Here is a 22,150-nt window from a genome sequence, read left to right on the forward strand (position 1 = left end):
TGTAAACAATTATGCCTTAGCATAAACACAATTAACGTAAGGCCCAGATCACAAAATATTTTTTTCTATTACTACAACTGAATTCATTAATTGGCGCCCGAACGTGGGGTTTGCGTTAAAACGTACAAAAAAGAATTCGTAAATAAAATCCTTTGTATTGTATTTCCTATAGCCGGAAAAAAACGTGTGTTCCAAAAACCAAACAAGTGATGAATAACACAAATTATGCAGAGCATTAAAAATTTCCTATAATTGGAAATGACGTGTGTTCTGAAGCTCAAACAAGTAACGAATGTTCTAAAAACCTCAAATAAAGTTATGTGCATAATGCATAAAAAAAAAATACACAAAATAAAAAGTTTTCAAAAATTCAAAAATAAAAAAGTTTTTCAACCAATTTTTAAACTGAAAATAAATATAAAAACAAAACCTAACTATATCAACGATCATCGAAAGAGAAGGAGGTTAAAAATCATCAAGAGGGAAGACTAAAACCAACAAGAAGGAAGTCCAACCCTGACAGCAGCCACGTGAGCTGCAGTTATTTTTAATTGTTTAAATAAGTCTAGAAGTAAAATAAATATAAAAATCCCTGGACGAAAAAGGAAACATGACTTTAAATAACAATTTGACAGCAGATCTTGTTACTAAATTAATGGCCAATCAAACTAGGGCTCAAGAACAAATTGCGGAGTTAAAATTGCAATTGTGATCTAATACAAATACAGTAGAAGAATATAAAACCACAGTCATCAACGATTCGATTCGTTGTGACGAATCCTTCGATGTTGTCAAATCTCTCCCCGAGTTTTTGGGAAATTTTAACCTATATGTCAGTTGGCGTGAATCCGCCACTGGTGCCATGAAAATGTATAAGGAAAATAGTAGATGATACGTAGGCGCGCTTACTATCCTAAGAAACAAAGTGACAGGGAAAGCGAACAACACATTAACGAATCATGGTACAGTCTTAAATTTAGAAGCCATCTTATCTAGATTGGATTTCGCTTATAGCGATAAGCGTCCAATTTATATAATTGAACAAGAATTGAGTGTTCTAAGGCAAGGCAGAATGACCTTGCTAGAATACTACAATTTGGTTAATAAAAAACTCACCTTACTGGTGAATAAAACAATCATGACATATGGCAACAATGCCATTGTCATAACAGATATGAACAAAAAGAATAGAGATAACGCCTTGCGGATCTTTATCACTGGTTTAAACGGTTCTTTGTCAGAAATTCTGTTTTCTCTAAAGCCCGAAAATTTATCTAATGCCTTGGCAAAAGCCCAAGAGCTAGAGGCAAACCATCAAAGAGCAAACTTTGCTTACAATTATTATGCAAATACAGTGCAAAGTAATAATAACTCGGATTCAAAGATTCAGGAAAAGAAATCTGAATCTGTGAATCAAAATAACAAAAAGTTTAACGGAAAAAACAATAATAATCTCCGTTTTAATCAAGCAGTGAATAACCAAAATCAAAATCCTGTACAAGGTAATAACCAGTTAACAGAACCAATGGAAATAGATCCATCAATTCAAATTCAAAAAAAACCTTATAATCAAAATCATTCACATCCTATGAAACGAGATCATGCTTCTGTTTCTGTACAACAAGCAAATAAAGTAATGCGTATCAATAACTTTGATGAGGACCATTTTTTAGAAGAACAGGGGGACAACTCCCATTCATCTTCAGAATAGATAAGAATGAAAATAAAAACCTAAAAATACTAATTGATACTGGAGCAACAGCTTGCTATATCAAAAAAAGGTATATATAATAACGGTGAAGAATTAGCAATTAAGAAAAGAGTTAAAACAGTAAATGGCTTTAGCCTTATTACGCATTTCCTTATTACGCATGACCTACTGGTCGGCTATAATCTATTAAAAAATATTAATGATATAATAGATCTCTCTAAGGGAGATCTATATTGTAATAACAAAATCGAAAAAAATAAATGACGAAACAAATGCTCAAGAGACATTAGGCAATCTGCTAAGTTCAGATGAGTCTTTTGACATTGTTCAAAATAAAGCAAGGAAAACATTTTCCTTATTTCAAGTATCTGATCATGAATCATCGTCATCAAGTGACGCTGATAATCAACTCAAAGCAAAACGCGCAAAAAAAGAAAGTCAAAAAGAGAAGACGTTCAAACACGTCGGTAACCTCAAAGACAAACACAGAAAACAAATCAAGTCATTCATTTAATGAAATAAATTAAATGGAAAACTTGGACAATCTGGAACAACAAATTGTTCAAGACATAATAACAAAGCATTCTAAAATTCAAACGTGTTTTCCCTTTAGAACAGATATCAAAGGAGAAATAAGAACGTTGAATAATGATGCAATATACTGTAAACAATTTCCTTATCCGCATTCAACAATTTTGTTAACAAGGAAATTAATAGGATGTTAGCAGAAAACATAATAAGACCTAGTAAAAGTCCCTACAATTCTCCAGTATGGGTAGTAGAAAAGAAAGGCTTTAACGAAGACGGTACTCCGCATAATCGGTTAGTAATCGATTTCAAAAAACTGAACGATAATACCATTCCGGACAGGTATCCAATGCCTGATCCTACAGTAATATTATCTAACCTTGGAAAAGCACGATTCTTTTCAACAATAGATTTACAATCAGGTTGTCATCAAATTCTGATAAAAAACGAAGACACTGAAAAAACAGCATTTTCCATCAACAATGAAAAATACGAATTTCCCTGATTTATTTCGCAATTGACATTTCACACTTCTATCTTTAATTTCATCATCCGTTTTGTGTAAACATCTTAGCTGACTTGCAGCATAAGCCCACTTTTGTACTTTGGTTCTAATTTGATATCCGAATAAAGCGGAAGCTTGTAGCTCCCAACAAATAAATACATTTTTTTCTATTCAATACAACTGAATTGATTTGTTTACATATAATATATTTTTTTAAAATGAAAACCCACATTAGAAAATATTCTGCGTTTGTTGTGGCATCATTTTAAGAGAAGTATAATTTGTTATTGGCAACATTTTCAAAAACTTCATTGCAAAGAGCTGTTACCAGAGTCAAAAAAAATAAAAATAAAGTTACAAGAATATTAATAATTAAAATTACTAACCTTGATTTAATATGTATTCTAGAATAAGTTGTTGTCGACAAATTGGCTGTTAACACAAATAACATTATTTTTTAAATTAAATTTTGTTCATATTTCATAAGTTAAGTGTTAACGCGCAAATGCCTCTATGTAATTTTTGATCGGATGGACTGCGGAACCGATGATGATCGCTCGCGGCTTCTCTTGTTCTCTTCTGTAGCGACAAGTTTGCTTTACCGTCTTTGTACCGCACTCAGACGTCTTTCTCCATTCGCGTTTCGGCACTCAGTATTAAGCCCCGCGTTCGATAGCAACGCGCTAGCCGCATTTCACCATGAACTCCCGTTTCTCAACAGAGAGTTTTTTTTATTTCTCTTTCGGAATATATCAACAGCGTACAATCATGATACAATTATACAAGGTAGTCTCGTCGGAAAAAGCTTTCGTCAGTACGCATTCGTTTTCCGACGCAAGATGTTGTCTGCGGACGAATTTTTTCTGCAATTAACCCTTGTGCAAAATGACATTTTGCAATGTATGCCGTAGATACGGATAGAATTAAAACATTTCGAGAATTAGAGAATTCTCATATATATTGTTAATATTATTCATAAACAACATACATTTTAGAAATATGTCAAAAAGACATTAATATTAGCTTCAAAATATGTAAATATTAATATCATCGTCTAAGGGTTAATGCGCATTTCATTCTCGTCTCGCTCACACTGCTGTGCTGAGACTCTTTCACTCTTTCCGACGAGACTACCTTGTATAATTGTATCATGCGTACAATTATACATTCTATCATGGTCTCGTCGTGTGAATTTTCGTTCGGTTTCAGTCCGGTAACGTTCAGTGAACTCGTGCTTTTTGAAGGGAACGATTTTTCTCTAAATATTAACCCTGTGCCAAGCAAAAATGTCACATTACAAACAGATGAAAATTGTTTTTCCCAATATTATTTCAAACTACATTATAACAAAAAAAAATATATATAGGAACAATTATTATTAGCTGCTAGGGATGTATAAATTAATATAGACATAAAAAAAATGTACTTTATGATTCGTATATATTTTAAAATTAAGAACTTCAACAAAAAAATTAGTATTCAAAAACAAAAACAACGATTACTGTCAAATATTAAAAATTAGTTTAAAAAAACACTTCAACTCTTTTTAATATAATGGAACAATTAAACCCTATGCACCCTTTAAGGGTTAATCAAAAAGCATCACTGTCGATTCTTTCGCACTCACTAGGCGGAGACGTCTCACTCGCACTTATCATACATACATATGTATGGTATTGTTAACGGACAGCTTTTGTATTATTGTATCATGTGTTTGTTGGGAACTGCAAGCTTCCGCTTTATTCGGATATCAAATTAAAGTACAAAAGTGGACTTAACATATGCTGCAAGTCAGCTAAGATGGGACAAAGCTTCTTTATGTTTATACAAAACGGATGATGAAATCAAAGATCGAAGTGTGAAATGCAATTGTGTTTACAATTGCGTTTTGACATGTCAGCATTCGCTGTTGAGTTTACATTAAGGTTTGCGCATTATGAGCTGCGCTTTACTTTAATTGTGTTTATGCTAAAGCATAATTGTTTACATCAAAAATGACTGCGCAATTGGAATTGGACTAATTTTAAATATGTTGAGAAATCGAAAGTGTTTATATTTCTAATGCGATTTGTTATGTGAGCTGGGTGAAAACTCCCCCCTTCCTAAGATATAAGTAGAAGTTTCGTCCTCGATACTTAATGGTTTTTTAACAAATCTTCGACTTTTTGATTTAATTTACTTATAGTATCGAGCTCTATTTCTTGATTTGGTAAATTAAAATTTTGATTTTCAGAATTCTTTGATTTTATAAGGTGACAATAATTGAAATACGCGGGCCGGTACTTAAGAAGCTTTATCACAAAAAATATTAAAATTAATACAAATAATAAAAATGTTATTTTAGAATGATTATTTTCTAAAGTGATAACAATTTTTGATAAAACGCTTATGTTTTCCAATTGTAATTTTGTGATATTAGTAGGTTGGTATTCAGTTATTAAATAGTTTGTAAATTGTTTGTCTTTTATATAGTTTAATATTTTTTTTGTTTTTCTTTAAAATAAGATGTATTATTGATTACAACCATGTTTTTAAATGTATGTTAACTAGATAAGTGCCAATAAACAATGTTTCATTAATATAATTTGTTCCTGATACTAGAAGAGCACCATCTGTTATGATTTCTGTTGGTCTATTTTTTTCAGTTAGTTTTATACAACTTGCAAATTTTTTATTTAAGAGGTTTACAAAACAATTTGATTCAAAATTGATTTTAGCAAAGCTATTAAATATTTATTTTTTATATTTTTCGATGGCGTAAAAAGTGTTATTGCATTTAGCTACTTTGTTGTTTACAAATAATTTTCCATTTTTTTGAGCTATGGCTTTTGCGTGATATAACTTACAATTATAGTTAACAGTTGGATATTTTATATAGATTATGATTAAACCTTGATATGAAATAATTGAAAAAGACGAAACATCTAAAAGGTCTATTAAAGTAATGTTTAATTTTTCGTGGTTGAAAATTTTTATCATATCTTCTTTGCTTAAAATTTTTATACCCGCTACCCATAGGGTAGAAGGGTATTATAACTTTGTGCCGACAGGAAATGTATGTAACAGGTATAAAGAGGCATCTCCGACCCTATAAAGTATATATATTCTTGATCAGCGACAACAGCCGAGACGATCTAGCCATGTCCGTCTGTCCGTCTGTCCGTATGAACACCTAGATCTCAGAGACTATAAGAGATAGAGATATAATTTTTTGTTTTGATTTGCACGCAAATCAAGTTTGTTTCAAATTTTTGCCACGCCCCTTCCGCCCTCGCAAATAAACAAAATCTAATAACAAGCTTTCTTTCTTATTGGATTTAATATTTTGGCTTTTGAAAAGGTTCTAGTGTTTAGCAGATCTTGTAGGTCAATTGATAATAATTTGAGTCTGTATTTTTTTTTAATATTTGATACTTCGGCTACTTCTTTAAAAATTGCAGAAATAATTTTATTTTGTTGATTATTGTTCTGTACGAGTTCATTGATTTTAGTTTGAATATTTATCATGTCGTCATGATCTGGTGTTCCTATTATCCATTTAAAAATGGTACCGAGCTCATTGACACTGCGCTTAAAAACTTTGTGAGCTGTGAGTTGAGAAATAAGTGTTTTGATTAAATTTAATTCCATAGTTACTTCCCAATCGATAGTACTGTTCTTGTTTTTGAAAAATTTTAGTTCTTTTTAAAATATATCTGTTATATATACTGAAATAAAAAACTTTAAAATCTCTCCTCACTAACAATACTAATAATACTATCGTACATTATTATACTAATAACAATATATCATCTGGCAACTCTGTAATCACCAATTACTATTTCTTGTAAGTATTTGGTTAATGGTTTGCTATTTTGTACATTATTTTAATATAATACTGAAGTAATTATAAAGAAAAATGTAAATCTTCTTTCAATAAAATTGTGGTCCTGAAAAGGACCGATTTGTTTGATTATTTGATGCTTGTCAAGCACAACGCACAACGTTGTCACAATTTAAGCACGTTCGCCACGAATACGTCTGGCCAGCTGGATATCTTTCGGCATGATGGTGACACGCTTGGCATGGATAGCGCACAAGTTAGTATCTTCGAACAGGCCAACCAAGTAGGCTTCACTAGCTTCCTGCAGTGCCATCACAGCAGAGCTCTGGAAACGCAGATCGGTCTTGAAATCCTGAGCAATTTCACGCACCAAGCGCTGGAAAGGCAGCTTGCGGATCAGCAACTCTGTGCTCTTCTGGTAACGACGGATCTCACGCAGGGCAACAGTTCCGGGGCGATAACGATGAGGCTTCTTCACACCGCCGGTGGCTGGCGCACTCTTACGAGCCGCCTTAGTTGCCAGCTGCTTACGAGGCGCCTTGCCTCCGGTCGATTTACGAGCAGTCTGCTTAGTACGAGCCATTTTTATTTCACAATTTTCACTTCACACAGCAAATGTTAAAAACACAATAATCGGACGAAGCGACTCGGCTCTCGTATTTATAGTAAAACTGGTGGTGGGTTGCCGAACGAGAACGAGAACGAGCGATCGGGTTGTTGCCATTCCAGTGTGTGAGCAGCACGTAGATACATATTGCTGACTCTTTCTGGTTTATGTATCATTGAGTATAAATAGAGGCGTTTGAGTCGGACCGAACAACAGTATCTTTCTGACTTCGGTGTGAGTGTAAAGTAAAATATTAAAAGTGAAAAATGACTGGTCGTGGTAAAGGTGGCAAGGGCTTGGGAAAAGGTGGCGCCAAGCGTCATCGCAAAGTGTTGCGTGATAACATCCAGGGTATCACGAAGCCAGCTATCCGTCGTCTAGCTTTCGTGAAGCGCATCTCTGGTCTTATTTATGAGGAAACTCGTGGTGTGCTGAAGGTTTTCTTGGAAAACGTTATCCGTGATGCAGTCACTTACACCGAACACGCCAAGAGGAAGACAGTCACAGCCATGGATGTTGTGTACGCTCTGAAGAGGCAAGGCCGCACTCTGTACGGTTTCGGCGGCTAAGAAAATTTGTATCTACTACAAAGTACAAACTCAAAACCCACATCAATCGGTCCTTTTCAGGACCACCAAAACATTCACTAAAAAGAGAAGATAATCAATATATTTTAACTATTAAATAAAAGTAAACAACGAAACTAAAACAGCACTAAAAAGAATCATTTTCAATTTCATTCAGATTGTCCCAGTTAAATTCTACGATACAAACAAATAAGTTGTTTTACACGGCGACTTGTAAATACATAATTTAATGGCTTTTAACATTTTTTCTAAAAATTTATTATATTGTGTTCATTAGTAAAAAATCCTCAAAAAAAAATTTTATAGTTTACCGATGCAGCGTGTTAAACATTTTACGATACTTTTCGACACAACTGTACCTCGTGTTCAGTGCAAATACTTTGCTTATGTGAAAATCGACATTTTAAGACACTTTTTGACACAACTGTACCACGTGAGCAGTGTAGATTCTTTGCTCATGTGAAGATACTCAATACAGCATTTCTGAACGAATATCGATATAATTACTTAAGTATATTAAAAAAATGATTCTCTTTAATAAATATTTGGTCGTCCTGAAAAGGACGTTTTGGGTTTTAGTTGATTTGTGTTATATGCGAGTTTAAATTTGAATTTAAGCCTTCTTTTCGGTCTTCTTGGGCAAGAGAACAGCCTGAATATTAGGCAAAACACCGCCCTGGGCAATGGTGACACCCGAAAGCAGTTTGTTCAACTCCTCATCGTTGCGGATGGCCAATTGCAGATGACGAGGGATAATCCTAGTCTTCTTGTTGTCACGGGCTGCGTTACCAGCCAACTCCAAAACTTCAGCAGCCAAGTATTCCATCACAGCAGCCAGGTACACAGGAGCACCAGCACCAACACGCTCGGCATAGTTGCCCTTGCGAAGCAGACGGTGAATACGGCCAACGGGGAACTGAAGACCAGCGCGGTTGGAACGAGACTTTGACTTTCCCTTAACTTTGCCACCTTTACCACGACCAGACATTTTTATTTATTATTTCTAACTTCACTGTTTCACACACAAAACTCGAATATTGTTGACAAATGAATTCATTGCCAGCTATTTATACTTTTCCGAGCTACCTACTCGTTCCGTTAAGGGATGACAGCTGCTGCTGATAACCGGTTTCGATGAGAGCTCGTCTAACGGAAAGCGTTGCTACAATAAAAGTATAAATTGGGTGTGTTTCGGATCCCTAGCAAAACAACTGTGAAGTGAATTTTGAAAGTGAATTTGAATTCGAATCATGCCGCCCAAGACTAGTGGAAAGGCAGCCAAGAAGGCTGGCAAAGCGCAGAAAAACATCACCAAGAACGACAAGAAGAAGAAGCGCAAGAGGAAGGAAAGCTATGCCATCTACATCTACAAAGTGCTGAAGCAGGTCCATCCTGACACCGGTATCTCATCGAAGGCAATGAGCATCATGAACAGCTTTGTGAACGACATTTTCGAGCGCATTGCTGCCGAGGCCTCCCGTTTGGCTCACTACAACAAGCGGTCGACTATCACCAGTCGGGAAATCCAAACCGCTGTCCGTCTCTTACTGCCTGGAGAATTGGCCAAGCACGCTGTCAGTGAAGGAACCAAGGCTGTCACCAAGTACACGAGCTCGAAGTAATTCGATTTCTTTGCACAACCTACATCCAAAGTAAAAGGCCCTTTTCAGGGCCACAAATTACCTATACAAAGAGTTAAAATTCAAATATATGTAAATAGTATAAATATGAATAGTAATAATAGTGCTTAATGACGGTATACCTAGAAGTTCGCCTAGTTTTTAATTAATAAATACGGCATTTCACCAGCATTTATAAATTTTCAACCGAGATGGGACTGTACTTTTTTAGTTTAATGAGAACAGAGAACTTCATAAAAGTGGAAGCATGTTAAATGTATTGCCTTTTTGGGTATTTTACTTTTGGGTTCGAAGAATTTTTTATTTAGCTACCTGACTCACGCTTTAAAGTATCTGTTATCATCGTAAAAGTCATCTCGTAATGTATGTAACTTGAAAACTCATTTCTCTTTTGATATAAGATTTGTAGCCCTGAAAAGGGCTTTGTTAAATAACAAATTTCATAGTCTTGAAATTTGTGCACGACAATCTTCAATGTCCTGTGCTCGCTTCTTATTTCTTGGCTGCAGCTGCAGTTTTTGCCTTGGGTTTCTTTGCAGCCACTGCGGCTTTCTTTGGCGACGCTGCCGCCGCTGCTGCCTTCTTTGGCTTTGGCTTGGCAGTTGCGGTCTTGGGCTTTGGTGCTTTTGCCTTCGCAGCACTCGATTTGGGCGCCGCCTTTGCTGTTGTGGGCTTAGCCTTTACTGTACCACTCTTCTTGGCCTCCTTAGCCTTGGCTTTCTCAGTCTTCTTCTTCTCAGCGGTCTTCTTGGTTGCTACAGCTTTGCTTGGTTTCTTCTCAGCGGACCCTGCTGCTTTCTTGGCCTTGGTGCCGGCAGCCTTCTTCTTAGCTGCTGCTGCTGAGGCAGCGACCTTCTTCGGTTTCTTTTCCACTGAGGAAGCCTTAGCTTTTGGCTTCGGCTCCTTTTTGGCAGATGCAGACAATTTGAATGAACCAGATGCGCCCTTGCCCTTAGCTTGGATAAGTTTTCCACTGGCAACAGCGCTCTTCAGGTACTTCTTAATGAATGGTGCCAATTTCTGGGCATCGCACTTGTATGTGGCACTGATGTACTTCTTGATTGCCATAAGCGACGAGCCACCACGTTCCTTAAGGTTCAGGATTGATGCGTCCACCATTTGCTGAGTTGGAGGATGTGATGGTGGAACTGCCGGCTTCTTCACCTTCGATGCGGATGCTGCTTTCTTAGCAGCCACCTTCTTCTCAGATGCGGGAGTAGCTGGTGGGGCAGCCACGGGAGATGCGGATGTTGCAACTGCGGAGTCTGACATGTTTCACTTCACTTTGTTTTGCTTTACTTTCACACTAAAATGAATCTTAACTGAATTTACAGTTGGCGGTTGAAATGAGTTGGTCACCCGATTTTGTGAGAATCGAGTAGAAAGGCGCAACGCGAATGTTTAGAGCAGTGAACGTTTCCGCCAAACAAGTTTGCCACTAACCTATACTTTATTTAATATTTACTATAGTTAATAATATGGTATTGTAATAATGATGTATCGAAATATTTGCTTAAATATTCGACCAACCATATACAATTAATTGCATTTATCTACAATTACTCACTGTGTTTAAAATTTCAACTTAAATTCAACTTTGTGTCTACACAAAAACAATTATCATATAAAAACTCAATTTATAAATATAAAAACAATAAAAATACAATATTTGAGTCTGAAAACAAGTTCTTTGAACAATTATGTTTTTAAATGTATTATTTAATATAAATATAATTTATTGCTCATATTTTTAATTTTGGTTCAAACTTGACCATGTACAGTGAAAACCAAGCGACCTCATATGGTTAGAAGCTATTGAAAATTGATATGAAAAAATAGAAATAAATGTAAAAAATAGAATTTTTAAATATATTACTTATTTAATATCATTTTCTTATCGATTTGTATACTATCTACAAAAATCTATCATTTAAATATGCATTTTATTCGTATAAAACCGTCTTTACAATTGGAGAGTACAAAGTAAGTACTAACAGATACATAACATTCAACATATGAAGAGCGTAATGCAAATAATATTTACGTCCTCGTATTATTAATCTTAATATTGTTAATTTAAATGTTTTATTTTATTCATATACACTGATCTATAATAAAAGATTAAATTATTTAATGTAATGTATCTTCTTCTTCTATCTTGTCTCTGGATTGAAATGTATTTTTCTTTGTACTGCATATTGCTTGGGAAATAAAACCACACTTTGACAGCATAACATGCGCTTTTTTTATTATCTAAGATTTATTTAATATAAATGTAGATACAATAGTATCAATTTACCAAACTCGCCCTATTCTTTATTTTTAATTTATACATTATTTTAATATAATACTGAAGTAATTATAAAGAAAAATGTAAATCTTCTTTCAATAAAATTGTGGTCCTGAAAAGGACCGATTTGTTTGATTATTTGATGCTTGTCAAGCACAACGCACAACGTTGTCACAATTTAAGCACGTTCGCCACGAATACGTCTGGCCAGCTGGATATCTTTCGGCATGATGGTGACACGCTTGGCATGGATAGCGCACAAGTTAGTATCTTCGAACAGGCCAACCAAGTAGGCTTCACTAGCTTCCTGCAGTGCCATCACAGCAGAGCTCTGGAAACGCAGATCGGTCTTGAAATCCTGAGCAATTTCACGCACCAAGCGCTGGAAAGGCAGCTTGCGGATCAGCAACTCTGTGCTCTTCTGGTAACGACGGATCTCACGCAGGGCAACAGTTCCGGGGCGATAACGATGAGGCTTCTTCACACCGCCGGTGGCTGGCGCACTCTTACGAGCCGCCTTAGTTGCCAGCTGCTTACGAGGCGCCTTGCCTCCGGTCGATTTACGAGCAGTCTGCTTAGTACGAGCCATTTTTATTTCACAATTTTCACTTCACACAGCAAATGTTAAAAACACAATAATCGGACGAAGCGACTCGGCTCTCGTATTTATAGTAAAACTGGTGGTGGGTTGCCGAACGAGAACGAGAACGAGCGATCGGGTTGTTGCCATTCCAGTGTGTGAGCAGCACGTAGATACATATTGCTGACTCTTTCTGGTTTATGTATCATTGAGTATAAATAGAGGCGTTTGAGTCGGACCTAACAACAGTATCTTTCTGACTTCGTTGAGTGTAAAGTAAAATATTAAAAGTGAAAAATGACTGGTCGTGGTAAAGGTGGCAAGGGCTTGGGAAAAGGTGGCGCCAAGCGTCATCGCAAAGTGTTGCGTGATAACATCCAGGGTATCACGAAGCCAGCTATCCGTCGTCTAGCTCGTCGTGGCGGCGTGAAGCGCATCTCTGGTCTTATTTATGAGGAAACTCGTGGTGTGCTGAAGGTTTTCTTGGAAAACGTTATCCGTGATGCAGTCACTTACACCGAACACGCCAAGAGGAAGACAGTCACAGCCATGGATGTTGTGTACGCTCTGAAGAGGCAAGGCCGCACTCTGTACGGTTTCGGCGGCTAAGAAAATTTGTATCTACTACAAAGTACAAACTCAAAACCCACATCAATCGGTCCTTTTCAGGACCACCAAAACATTCACTAAAAGAGAAGATAATCAATATATTTTAACTATTAAATAAAAGTAAACAACGAAACTAAAACAGCACTAAAAAGAATAATTTCCTCAATTTCATTCAGATTGTCCCAGTTAAATTCTACGATACAAACAAATAAGTTGTTTTACACGGCGACTTGTAAATACATAATTTAATGGCTTTTAACATTTTTTCTAAAAATTTATTATATTGTGTTCATTAGTAAAAAATCCTCAAAAAAAAATTTTATAGTTTACCGATGCAGCGTGTTAAACATTTTACGATACTTTTCGACACAACTGTACCTCGTGTTCAGTGCAAATACTTTGCTTATGTGAAAATCGACATTTTAAGACACTTTTTGACACAACTGTACCACGTGAGCAGTGTAGATTCTTTGCTCATGTGAAGATACTCAATACAGCATTTCTGAACGAATATCGATATAATTACTTAAGTATATTAAAAAAATGATTCTCTTTAATAAATATTTGGTCGTCCTGAAAAGGACGTTTTGGGTTTTAGTTGATTTGTGTTATATGCGAGTTTAAATTTGAATTTAAGCCTTCTTTTCGGTCTTCTTGGGCAAGAGAACAGCCTGAATATTAGGCAAAACACCGCCCTGGGCAATGGTGACACCCGAAAGCAGTTTGTTCAACTCCTCATCGTTGCGGATGGCCAATTGCAGATGACGAGGGATAATCCTAGTCTTCTTGTTGTCACGGGCTGCGTTACCAGCCAACTCCAAAACTTCAGCAGCCAAGTATTCCATCACAGCAGCCAGGTACACAGGAGCACCAGCACCAACACGCTCGGCATAGTTGCCCTTGCGAAGCAGACGGTGAATACGGCCAACGGGGAACTGAAGACCAGCGCGGTTGGAACGAGACTTTGACTTTCCCTTAACTTTGCCACCTTTACCACGACCAGACATTTTTATTTATTATTTCTAACTTCACTGTTTCACACACAAAACTCGAATATTGTTCATGAATTATTGCCAGCTATTTATACTTTTCCGAGCTACCTACTCGTTCCGTTAAGGGATGACAGCTGCTGCTGATAACCGGTTTCGATGAGAGCTCGTCTAACGGAAAGCGTTGCTACAATAAAAGTATAAATTTGGTGTGTTTCGGATCCCTAGCAAAACAACTGTGAAGTGAATTTTGAAAGTGAATTTGAATTCGAATCATGCCGCCCAAGACTAGTGGAAAGGCAGCCAAGAAGGCTGGCAAAGCGCAGAAAAACATCACCAAGAACGACAAGAAGAAGAAGCGCAAGAGGAAGGAAAGCTATGCCATCTACATCTACAAAGTGCTGAAGCAGGTCCATCCTGACACCGGTATCTCATCGAAGGCAATGAGCATCATGAACAGCTTTGTGAACGACATTTTCGAGCGCATTGCTGCCGAGGCCTCCCGTTTGGCTCACTACAACAAGCGGTCGACTATCACCAGTCGGGAAATCCAAACCGCTGTCCGTCTCTTACTGCCTGGAGAATTGGCCAAGCACGCTGTCAGTGAAGGAACCAAGGCTGTCACCAAGTACACGAGCTCGAAGTAATTCGATTTCTTTGCACAACCTACATCCAAAAAGTAAAAGGCCCTTTTCAGGGCCACAAATTACCTATACAAAGAGTTAAAATTCAAATATATGTAAATAGTATAAATATGAATAGTAATAATAGTGCTTAATGACGGTATACCTAGAAGTTCGCCTAGTTTTTAATTAATAAATACGGCATTTCACCAGCATTTATAAATTTTCAACCGAGATGGGACTGTACTTTTTTAGTTTAATGAGAACAGAGAACTTCATAAAAGTGGAAGCATGTTAAATGTATTGCCTTTTTGGGTATTTTACTTTTGGGTTCGAAGAATTTTTTATTTAGCTACCTGACTCACGCTTTAAAGTATCTGTTATCATCGTAAAAGTCATCTCGTAATGTATGTAACTTGAAAACTCATTTCTCTTTTGATATAAGATTTGTAGCCCTGAAAAGGGCTTTGTTAAATAACAAATTTCATAGTCTTGAAATTTGTGCACGACAATCTTCAATGTCCTGTGCTCGCTTCTTATTTCTTGGCTGCAGCTGCAGTTTTTGCCTTGGGTTTCTTTGCAGCCACTGCGGCTTTCTTTGGCGACGCTGCCGCCGCTGCTGCCTTCTTTGGCTTCGGCTTGGCAGTTGCGGTCTTGGGCTTTGGTGCTTTTGCCTTCGCAGCACTCGATTTGGGCGCCGCCTTTGCTGTTGTGGGCTTAGCCTTTACTGTACCACTCTTCTTGGCCTCCTTAGCCTTGGCTTTCTCAGTCTTCTTCTTCTCAGCGGTCTTCTTGGTTGCTACAGCTTTGCTTGGTTTCTTCTCAGCGGACCCTGCTGCTTTCTTGGCCTTGGTGCCGGCAGCCTTCTTCTTAGCTGCTGCTGCTGAGGCAGCGACCTTCTTCGGTTTCTTTTCCACTGAGGAAGCCTTAGCTTTTGGCTTCGGCTCCTTTTTGGCAGATGCAGACAATTTGAATGAACCAGATGCGCCCTTGCCCTTAGCTTGGATAAGTTTTCCACTGGCAACAGCGCTCTTCAGGTACTTCTTAATGAATGGTGCCAATTTCTGGGCATCGCACTTGTATGTGGCACTGATGTACTTCTTGATTGCCATAAGCGACGAGCCACCACGTTCCTTAAGGTTCAGGATTGATGCGTCCACCATTTGCTGAGTTGGAGGATGTGATGGTGGAACTGCCGGCTTCTTCACCTTCGATGCGGATGCTGCTTTCTTAGCAGCCACCTTCTTCTCAGATGCGGGAGTAGCTGGTGGGGCAGCCACGGGAGATGCGGATGTTGCAACTGCGGAGTCTGACATGTTTCACTTCACTTTGTTTTGCTTTACTTTCACACTAAAATGAATCTTAACTGAATTTACAGTTGGCGGTTGAAATGAGTTGGTCACCCGATTTTGTGAGAATCGAGTAGAAAGGCGCAACGCGAATGTTTAGAGCAGTGAACGTTTCCGCCAAACAAGTTTGCCACTAACCTATACTTTATTTAATATTTACTATAGTTAATAATATGGTATTGTAATAATGATGTATCGAAATATTTGCTTAAATATTCGACCAACCATATACAATTAATTGCATTTATCTACAATTACTCACTGTGTTTAAAATTTCAACTTAAATTCAACTTTGTGTCTACACAAAAACAATTATCATATAAAAACTCAATTTATAAATATAAAAACAATAAAAATACAATATTTGAGTCTGAAAACAAGTTCTTTGAACAATTATGTTTTTAAATGTATTATTTAATATAAATATAATTTATTGCTCATATTTTTAATTTTGGTTCAAACTTGACCATGTACAGTGAAAACCAAGCGACCTCATATGGTTAGAAGCTATTGAAAATTGATATGAAAAAATAGAAATAAATGTAAAAAATAGAATTTTTAAATATATTACTTATTTAATATCATTTTCTTAACGATTTGTATACTATCTACAAAAATCTATCATTTAAATATGCATTTTATTCGTATAAAACCGTCTTTACAATTGGAGAGTACAAAGTAAGTACTAACAGATACATAACATTCAACATATGAAGAGCGTAATGCAAATAATATTTACGTCCTCGTATTATTAATCTTAATATTGTTAATTTAAATGTTTTATTTTATTCATATACACTGATCTATAATAAAAGATTAAATTATTTAATGTAATGTATCTTCTTCTTCTATCTTGTCTCTGGATTGAAATGTATTTTTCTTTGTACTGCATATTGCTTGGGAAATAAAACCACACTTTGACAGCATAACATGCGCTTTTTTTATTATCTAAGATTTATTTAATATAAATGTAGATACAATAGTATCTGAAATTTACCAAACTCGCCCTATTCTTTATTTTTAATTTGTACATTATTTTAATATAATACTGAAGTAATTATAAAGAAAAATGTAAATCTTCTTTCAATAAAATTGTGGTCCTGAAAAGGACCGATTTGTTTGATTATTTGATGCTTGTCAAGCACAACGCACAACGTTGTCACAATTTAAGCACGTTCGCCACGAATACGTCTGGCCAGCTGGATATCTTTCGGCATGATGGTGACACGCTTGGCATGGATAGCGCACAAGTTAGTATCTTCGAACAGGCCAACCAAGTAGGCTTCACTAGCTTCCTGCAGTGCCATCACAGCAGAGCTCTGGAAACGCAGATCGGTCTTGAAATCCTGAGCAATTTCACGCACCAAGCGCTGGAAAGGCAGCTTGCGGATCAGCAACTCTGTGCTCTTCTGGTAACGACGGATCTCACGCAGGGCAACAGTTCCGGGGCGATAACGATGAGGCTTCTTCACACCGCCGGTGGCTGGCGCACTCTTACGAGCCGCCTTAGTTGCCAGCTGCTTACGAGGCGCCTTGCCTCCGGTCGATTTACGAGCAGTCTGCTTAGTACGAGCCATTTTTATTTCACAATTTTCACTTCACACAGCAAATGTTCAAAGCACAATAATCGGACGAAGCGACTCGGCTCTCGTATTTATAGTAAAACTGGTGGTGGGTTGCCGAACGAGAACGAGAACGAGCGATCGGGTTGTTGCCATTCCAGTGTGTGAGCAGCACGTAGATACATATTGCTGACTCTTTCTGGTTTATGTATCATTGAGTATAAATAGAGGCGTTTGAGTCGGACCTAACAACAGTATCTTTCTGACTTCGTTGAGTGTAAAGTAAAATATTAAAAGTGAAAAATGACTGGTCGTGGTAAAGGTGGCAAGGGCTTGGGAAAAGGTGGCGCCAAGCGTCATCGCAAAGTGTTGCGTGATAACATCCAGGGTATCACGAAGCCAGCTATCCGTCGTCTAGCTCGTCGTGGCGGCGTGAAGCGCATCTCTGGTCTTATTTATGAGGAAACTCGTGGTGTGCTGAAGGTTTTCTTGGAAAACGTTATCCGTGATGCAGTCACTTACACCGAACACGCCAAGAGGAAGACAGTCACAGCCATGGATGTTGTGTACGCTCTGAAGAGGCAAGGCCGCACTCTGTACGGTTTCGGCGGCTAAGAAAATTTGTATCTACTACAAAGTACAAACTCAAAACCCACATCAATCGGTCCTTTTCAGGACCACCAAAACATTCACTAAAAGAGAAGATAATCAATATATTTTAACTATTAAATAAAAGTAAACAACGAAACTAAAACAGCACTAAAAAAAGAATAATTTCCTCAATTTCATTCAGATTGTCCCAGTTAAATTCTACGATACAAACAAATAAGTTGTTTTTACACGGCGACTTGTAAATACATAATTTAATGGCTTTTAACATTTTTTCTAAAAATTTATTATATTGTGTTCATTAGTAAAAAATCCTCAAAAAAAAATTTTATAGTTTACCGATGCAGCGTGTTAAGCATTTTACGATACTTTTCGACACAACTGTACCTCGTGTTCAGTGCAAATACTTTGCTTATGTGAAAATCGACATTTTAAGACACTTTTTGACACAACTGTACCACGTGAGCAGTGTAGATTCTTTGCTCATGTGAAGATACTCAATACAGCATTTCTGAACGAATATCGATATAATTACTTAAGTATATTAAAAAAATGATTCTCTTTAATAAATATTTGGTCGTCCTGAAAAGGACGTTTTGGGTTTTAGTTGATTTGTGTTATATGCGAGTTTAAATTTGAATTTAAGCCTTCTTTTCGGTCTTCTTGGGCAAGAGAACAGCCTGAATATTAGGCAAAACACCGCCCTGGGCAATGGTGACACCCGAAAGCAGTTTGTTCAACTCCTCATCGTTGCGGATGGCCAATTGCAGATGACGAGGGATAATCCTAGTCTTCTTGTTGTCACGGGCTGCGTTACCAGCCAACTCCAAAACTTCAGCAGCCAAGTATTCCATCACAGCAGCCAGGTACACAGGAGCACCAGCACCAACACGCTCGGCATAGTTGCCCTTGCGAAGCAGACGGTGAATACGGCCAACGGGGAACTGAAGACCAGCGCGGTTGGAACGAGACTTTGACTTTCCCTTAACTTTGCCACCTTTACCACGACCAGACATTTTTATTTATTATTTCTAACTTCACTGTTTCACACACAAAACTCGAATATTGTTGACACATGAATTATTGCCAGCTATTTATACTTTTCCGAGCTACCTACTCGTTCCGTTAAGGGATGACAGCTGCTGCTGATAACCGGTTTCGATGAGAGCTCGTCTAACGGAAAGCGTTGCTACAATAAAAGTATAAATTGGGTGTGTTTCGGATCCCTAGCAAAACAACTGTGAAGTGAATTTTGAAAGTGAATTTGAATTCGAATCATGCCGCCCAAGACTAGTGGAAAGGCAGCCAAGAAGGCTGGCAAAGCGCAGAAAAACATCACCAAGAACGACAAGAAGAAGAAGCGCAAGAGGAAGGAAAGCTATGCCATCTACATCTACAAAGTGCTGAAGCAGGTCCATCCTGACACCGGTATCTCATCGAAGGCAATGAGCATCATGAACAGCTTTGTGAACGACATTTTCGAGCGCATTGCTGCCGAGGCCTCCCGTTTGGCTCACTACAACAAGCGGTCGACTATCACCAGTCGGGAAATCCAAACCGCTGTCCGTCTCTTACTGCCTGGAGAATTGGCCAAGCACGCTGTCAGTGAAGGAACCAAGGCTGTCACCAAGTACACGAGCTCGAAGTAATTCGATTTCTTTGCACAACCTACATCCAAAAAGTAAAAGGCCCTTTTCAGGGCCACAAATTACCTATACAAAGAGTTAAAATTCAAATATATGTAAATAGTATAAATATGAATAGTAATAATAGTGCTTAATGACGGTATACCTAGAAGTTCGCCTAGTTTTTAATTAATAAATACGGCATTTCACCAGCATTTATAAATTTTCAACCGAGATGGGACTGTACTTTTTTAGTTTAATGAGAACAGAGAACTTCATAAAAGTGGAAGCATGTTAAATGTATTGCCTTTTTGGGTATTTTACTTTTGGGTTCGAAGAATTTTTTATTTAGCTACCTGACTCACGCTTTAAAGTATCTGTTATCATCGTAAAAGTCATCTCGTAATGTATGTAACTTGAAAACTCATTTCTCTTTTGATATAAGATTTGTAGCCCTGAAAAGGGCTTTGTTAAATAACAAATTTCATAGTCTTGAAATTTGTGCACGACAATCTTCAATGTCCTGTGCTCGCTTCTTATTTCTTGGCTGCAGCTGCAGTTTTTGCCTTGGGTTTCTTTGCAGCCACTGCGGCTTTCTTTGGCGACGCTGCCGCCGCTGCTGCCTTCTTTGGCTTCGGCTTGGCAGTTGCGGTCTTGGGCTTTGGTGCTTTTGCCTTCGCAGCACTCGATTTGGGCGCCGCCTTTGCTGTTGTGGGCTTAGCCTTTACTGTACCACTCTTCTTGGCCTCCTTAGCCTTGGCTTTCTCAGTCTTCTTCTTCTCAGCGGTCTTCTTGGTTGCTACAGCTTTGCTTGGTTTCTTCTCAGCGGACCCTGCTGCTTTCTTGGCCTTGGTGCCGGCAGCCTTCTTCTTAGCTGCTGCTGCTGAGGCAGCGACCTTCTTCGGTTTCTTTTCCACTGAGGAAGCCTTAGCTTTTGGCTTCGGCTCCTTTTTGGCAGATGCAGACAATTTGAATGAACCAGATGCGCCCTTGCCCTTAGCTTGGATAAGTTTTCCACTGGCAACAGCGCTCTTCAGGTACTTCTTAATGAATGGTGCCAATTTCTGGGCATCGCACTTGTATGTGGCACTGATGTACTTCTTGATTGCCATAAGCGACGAGCCACCACGTTCCTTAAGGTTCAGGATTGATGCGTCCACCATTTGCTGAGTTGGAGGATGTGATGGTGGAACTGCCGGCTTCTTCACCTTCGATGCGGATGCTGCTTTCTTAGCAGCCACCTTCTTCTCAGATGCGGGAGTAGCTGGTGGGGCAGCCACGGGAGATGCGGATGTTGCAACTGCGGAGTCTGACATGTTTCACTTCACTTTGTTTTGCTTTACTTTCACACTAAAATGAATCTTAACTGAATTTACAGTTGGCGGTTGAAATGAGTTGGTCACCCGATTTTGTGAGAATCGAGTAGAAAGGCGCAACGCGAATGTTTAGAGCAGTGAACGTTTCCGCCAAACAAGTTTGCCACTAACCTATACTTTATTTAATATTTACTATAGTTAATAATATGGTATTGTAATAATGATGTATCGAAATATTTGCTTAAATATTCGACCAACCATATACAATTAATTGCATTTATCTACAATTACTCACTGTGTTTAAAATTTCAACTTAAATTCAACTTTGTGTCTACACAAAAACAATTATCATATAAAAACTCAATTTATAAATATAAAAACAATAAAAATACAATATTTGAGTCTGAAAACAAGTTCTTTGAACAATTATGTTTTTAAATGTATTATTTAATATAAATATAATTTATTGCTCATATTTTTAATTTTGGTTCAAACTTGACCATGTACAGTGAAAACCAAGCGACCTCATATGGTTAGAAGCTATTGAAAATTGATATGAAAAAATAGAAATAAATGTAAAAAATAGAATTTTTAAATATATTACTTATTTAATATCATTTTCTTAACGATTTGTATACTATCTACAAAAATCTATCATTTAAATATGCATTTTATTCGTATAAAACCGTCTTTACAATTGGAGAGTACAAAGTAAGTACTAACAGATACATAACATTCAACATATGAAGAGCGTAATGCAAATAATATTTACGTCCTCGTATTATTAATCTTAATATTGTTAATTTAAATGTTTTATTTTATTCATATACACTGATCTATAATAAAAGATTAAATTATTTAATGTAATGTATCTTCTTCTTCTATCTTGTCTCTGGATTGAAATGTATTTTTCTTTGTACTGCATATTGCTTGGGAAATAAAACCACACTTTGACAGCATAACATGCGCTTTTTTTATTATCTAAGATAAAACCACACTTTGACAGCATAACATGCGCTTTTTTATTTAATATAAATGTAGATACAATAGTATCAATTTACCAAACTCGCCCTATTCTTTATTTTTAATTTGTACATTATTTTAATATAATACTGAAGTAATTATAAAGAAAAATGTAAATCTTCTTTCAATAAAATTGTGGTCCTGAAAAGGACCGATTTGTTTGATTATTTGATG

The 22,150-nt window shown here is 37.2% G+C and overlaps 11 protein-coding genes across 11 annotated transcripts; 4 read left to right on the plus strand and 7 right to left on the minus strand.

The window, feature by feature from the left end:
* The first annotated feature begins 7,415 nt into the window (after window positions 1-7,415).
* LOC132791812 (histone H4-like) lies at window positions 7,416-7,803 on the plus strand. Its single transcript, XM_060800897.1, has one exon. It carries the CDS (start codon window positions 7,441-7,443, stop codon window positions 7,741-7,743), a length of 303 nt encoding a protein of 100 aa, XP_060656880.1. The 5' UTR covers window positions 7,416-7,440; the 3' UTR covers window positions 7,744-7,803.
* Window positions 7,804-8,315: 512 nt separating this feature from the next.
* LOC132791781 (histone H2A-like) lies at window positions 8,316-8,805 on the minus strand. Its single transcript, XM_060800848.1, has one exon. The coding sequence runs from the start codon at window positions 8,747-8,749 to the stop codon at window positions 8,375-8,377; it is 375 nt and encodes a 124-aa protein (XP_060656831.1). The 5' UTR covers window positions 8,750-8,805; the 3' UTR covers window positions 8,316-8,374.
* A 143-nt stretch (window positions 8,806-8,948) lies between these two features.
* LOC132791787 (histone H2B) lies at window positions 8,949-9,413 on the plus strand. Its single transcript, XM_060800860.1, has one exon. The coding sequence runs from the start codon at window positions 9,012-9,014 to the stop codon at window positions 9,381-9,383; it is 372 nt and encodes a 123-aa protein (XP_060656843.1). The 5' UTR covers window positions 8,949-9,011; the 3' UTR covers window positions 9,384-9,413.
* A 399-nt stretch (window positions 9,414-9,812) lies between these two features.
* Window positions 9,813-10,717, minus strand: LOC132791746 (histone H1-like). Its single transcript, XM_060800800.1, has one exon. It carries the CDS (start codon window positions 10,671-10,673, stop codon window positions 9,894-9,896), a length of 780 nt encoding a protein of 259 aa, XP_060656783.1. The 5' UTR covers window positions 10,674-10,717; the 3' UTR covers window positions 9,813-9,893.
* Window positions 10,718-13,453: 2,736 nt separating this feature from the next.
* Window positions 13,454-13,933, minus strand: LOC132791776 (histone H2A-like). The gene has a single exon (XM_060800834.1). It carries the CDS (start codon window positions 13,885-13,887, stop codon window positions 13,513-13,515), a length of 375 nt encoding a protein of 124 aa, XP_060656817.1. The 5' UTR covers window positions 13,888-13,933; the 3' UTR covers window positions 13,454-13,512.
* A 150-nt stretch (window positions 13,934-14,083) lies between these two features.
* LOC132791792 (histone H2B) lies at window positions 14,084-14,567 on the plus strand. Its single transcript, XM_060800873.1, has one exon. It carries the CDS (start codon window positions 14,145-14,147, stop codon window positions 14,514-14,516), a length of 372 nt encoding a protein of 123 aa, XP_060656856.1. The 5' UTR covers window positions 14,084-14,144; the 3' UTR covers window positions 14,517-14,567.
* A 380-nt stretch (window positions 14,568-14,947) lies between these two features.
* LOC132791739 (histone H1-like) lies at window positions 14,948-15,852 on the minus strand. Its single transcript, XM_060800789.1, has one exon. The coding sequence runs from the start codon at window positions 15,806-15,808 to the stop codon at window positions 15,029-15,031; it is 780 nt and encodes a 259-aa protein (XP_060656772.1). The 5' UTR covers window positions 15,809-15,852; the 3' UTR covers window positions 14,948-15,028.
* Window positions 15,853-16,939: 1,087 nt separating this feature from the next.
* On the minus strand, window positions 16,940-17,458 carry LOC132791757 (histone H3). The gene has a single exon (XM_060800812.1). It carries the CDS (start codon window positions 17,416-17,418, stop codon window positions 17,008-17,010), a length of 411 nt encoding a protein of 136 aa, XP_060656795.1. The 5' UTR covers window positions 17,419-17,458; the 3' UTR covers window positions 16,940-17,007.
* Window positions 17,459-18,594: 1,136 nt separating this feature from the next.
* LOC132791768 (histone H2A-like) lies at window positions 18,595-19,074 on the minus strand. The gene has a single exon (XM_060800821.1). It carries the CDS (start codon window positions 19,026-19,028, stop codon window positions 18,654-18,656), a length of 375 nt encoding a protein of 124 aa, XP_060656804.1. The 5' UTR covers window positions 19,029-19,074; the 3' UTR covers window positions 18,595-18,653.
* Window positions 19,075-19,226: 152 nt separating this feature from the next.
* Window positions 19,227-19,712, plus strand: LOC132798381 (histone H2B). Its single transcript, XM_060810208.1, has one exon. The coding sequence runs from the start codon at window positions 19,290-19,292 to the stop codon at window positions 19,659-19,661; it is 372 nt and encodes a 123-aa protein (XP_060666191.1). The 5' UTR covers window positions 19,227-19,289; the 3' UTR covers window positions 19,662-19,712.
* Window positions 19,713-20,092: 380 nt separating this feature from the next.
* LOC132798380 (histone H1-like) lies at window positions 20,093-20,997 on the minus strand. Its single transcript, XM_060810207.1, has one exon. It carries the CDS (start codon window positions 20,951-20,953, stop codon window positions 20,174-20,176), a length of 780 nt encoding a protein of 259 aa, XP_060666190.1. The 5' UTR covers window positions 20,954-20,997; the 3' UTR covers window positions 20,093-20,173.
* Between the last annotated feature and the right edge of the window lie 1,153 nt (window positions 20,998-22,150).

Source organism: Drosophila nasuta, chromosome 2L, assembly GCF_023558535.2.
Source record: "Drosophila nasuta strain 15112-1781.00 chromosome 2L, ASM2355853v1, whole genome shotgun sequence".
In the NCBI taxonomy this organism is placed as follows: Eukaryota; Metazoa; Arthropoda; class Insecta; order Diptera; family Drosophilidae; genus Drosophila; species Drosophila nasuta.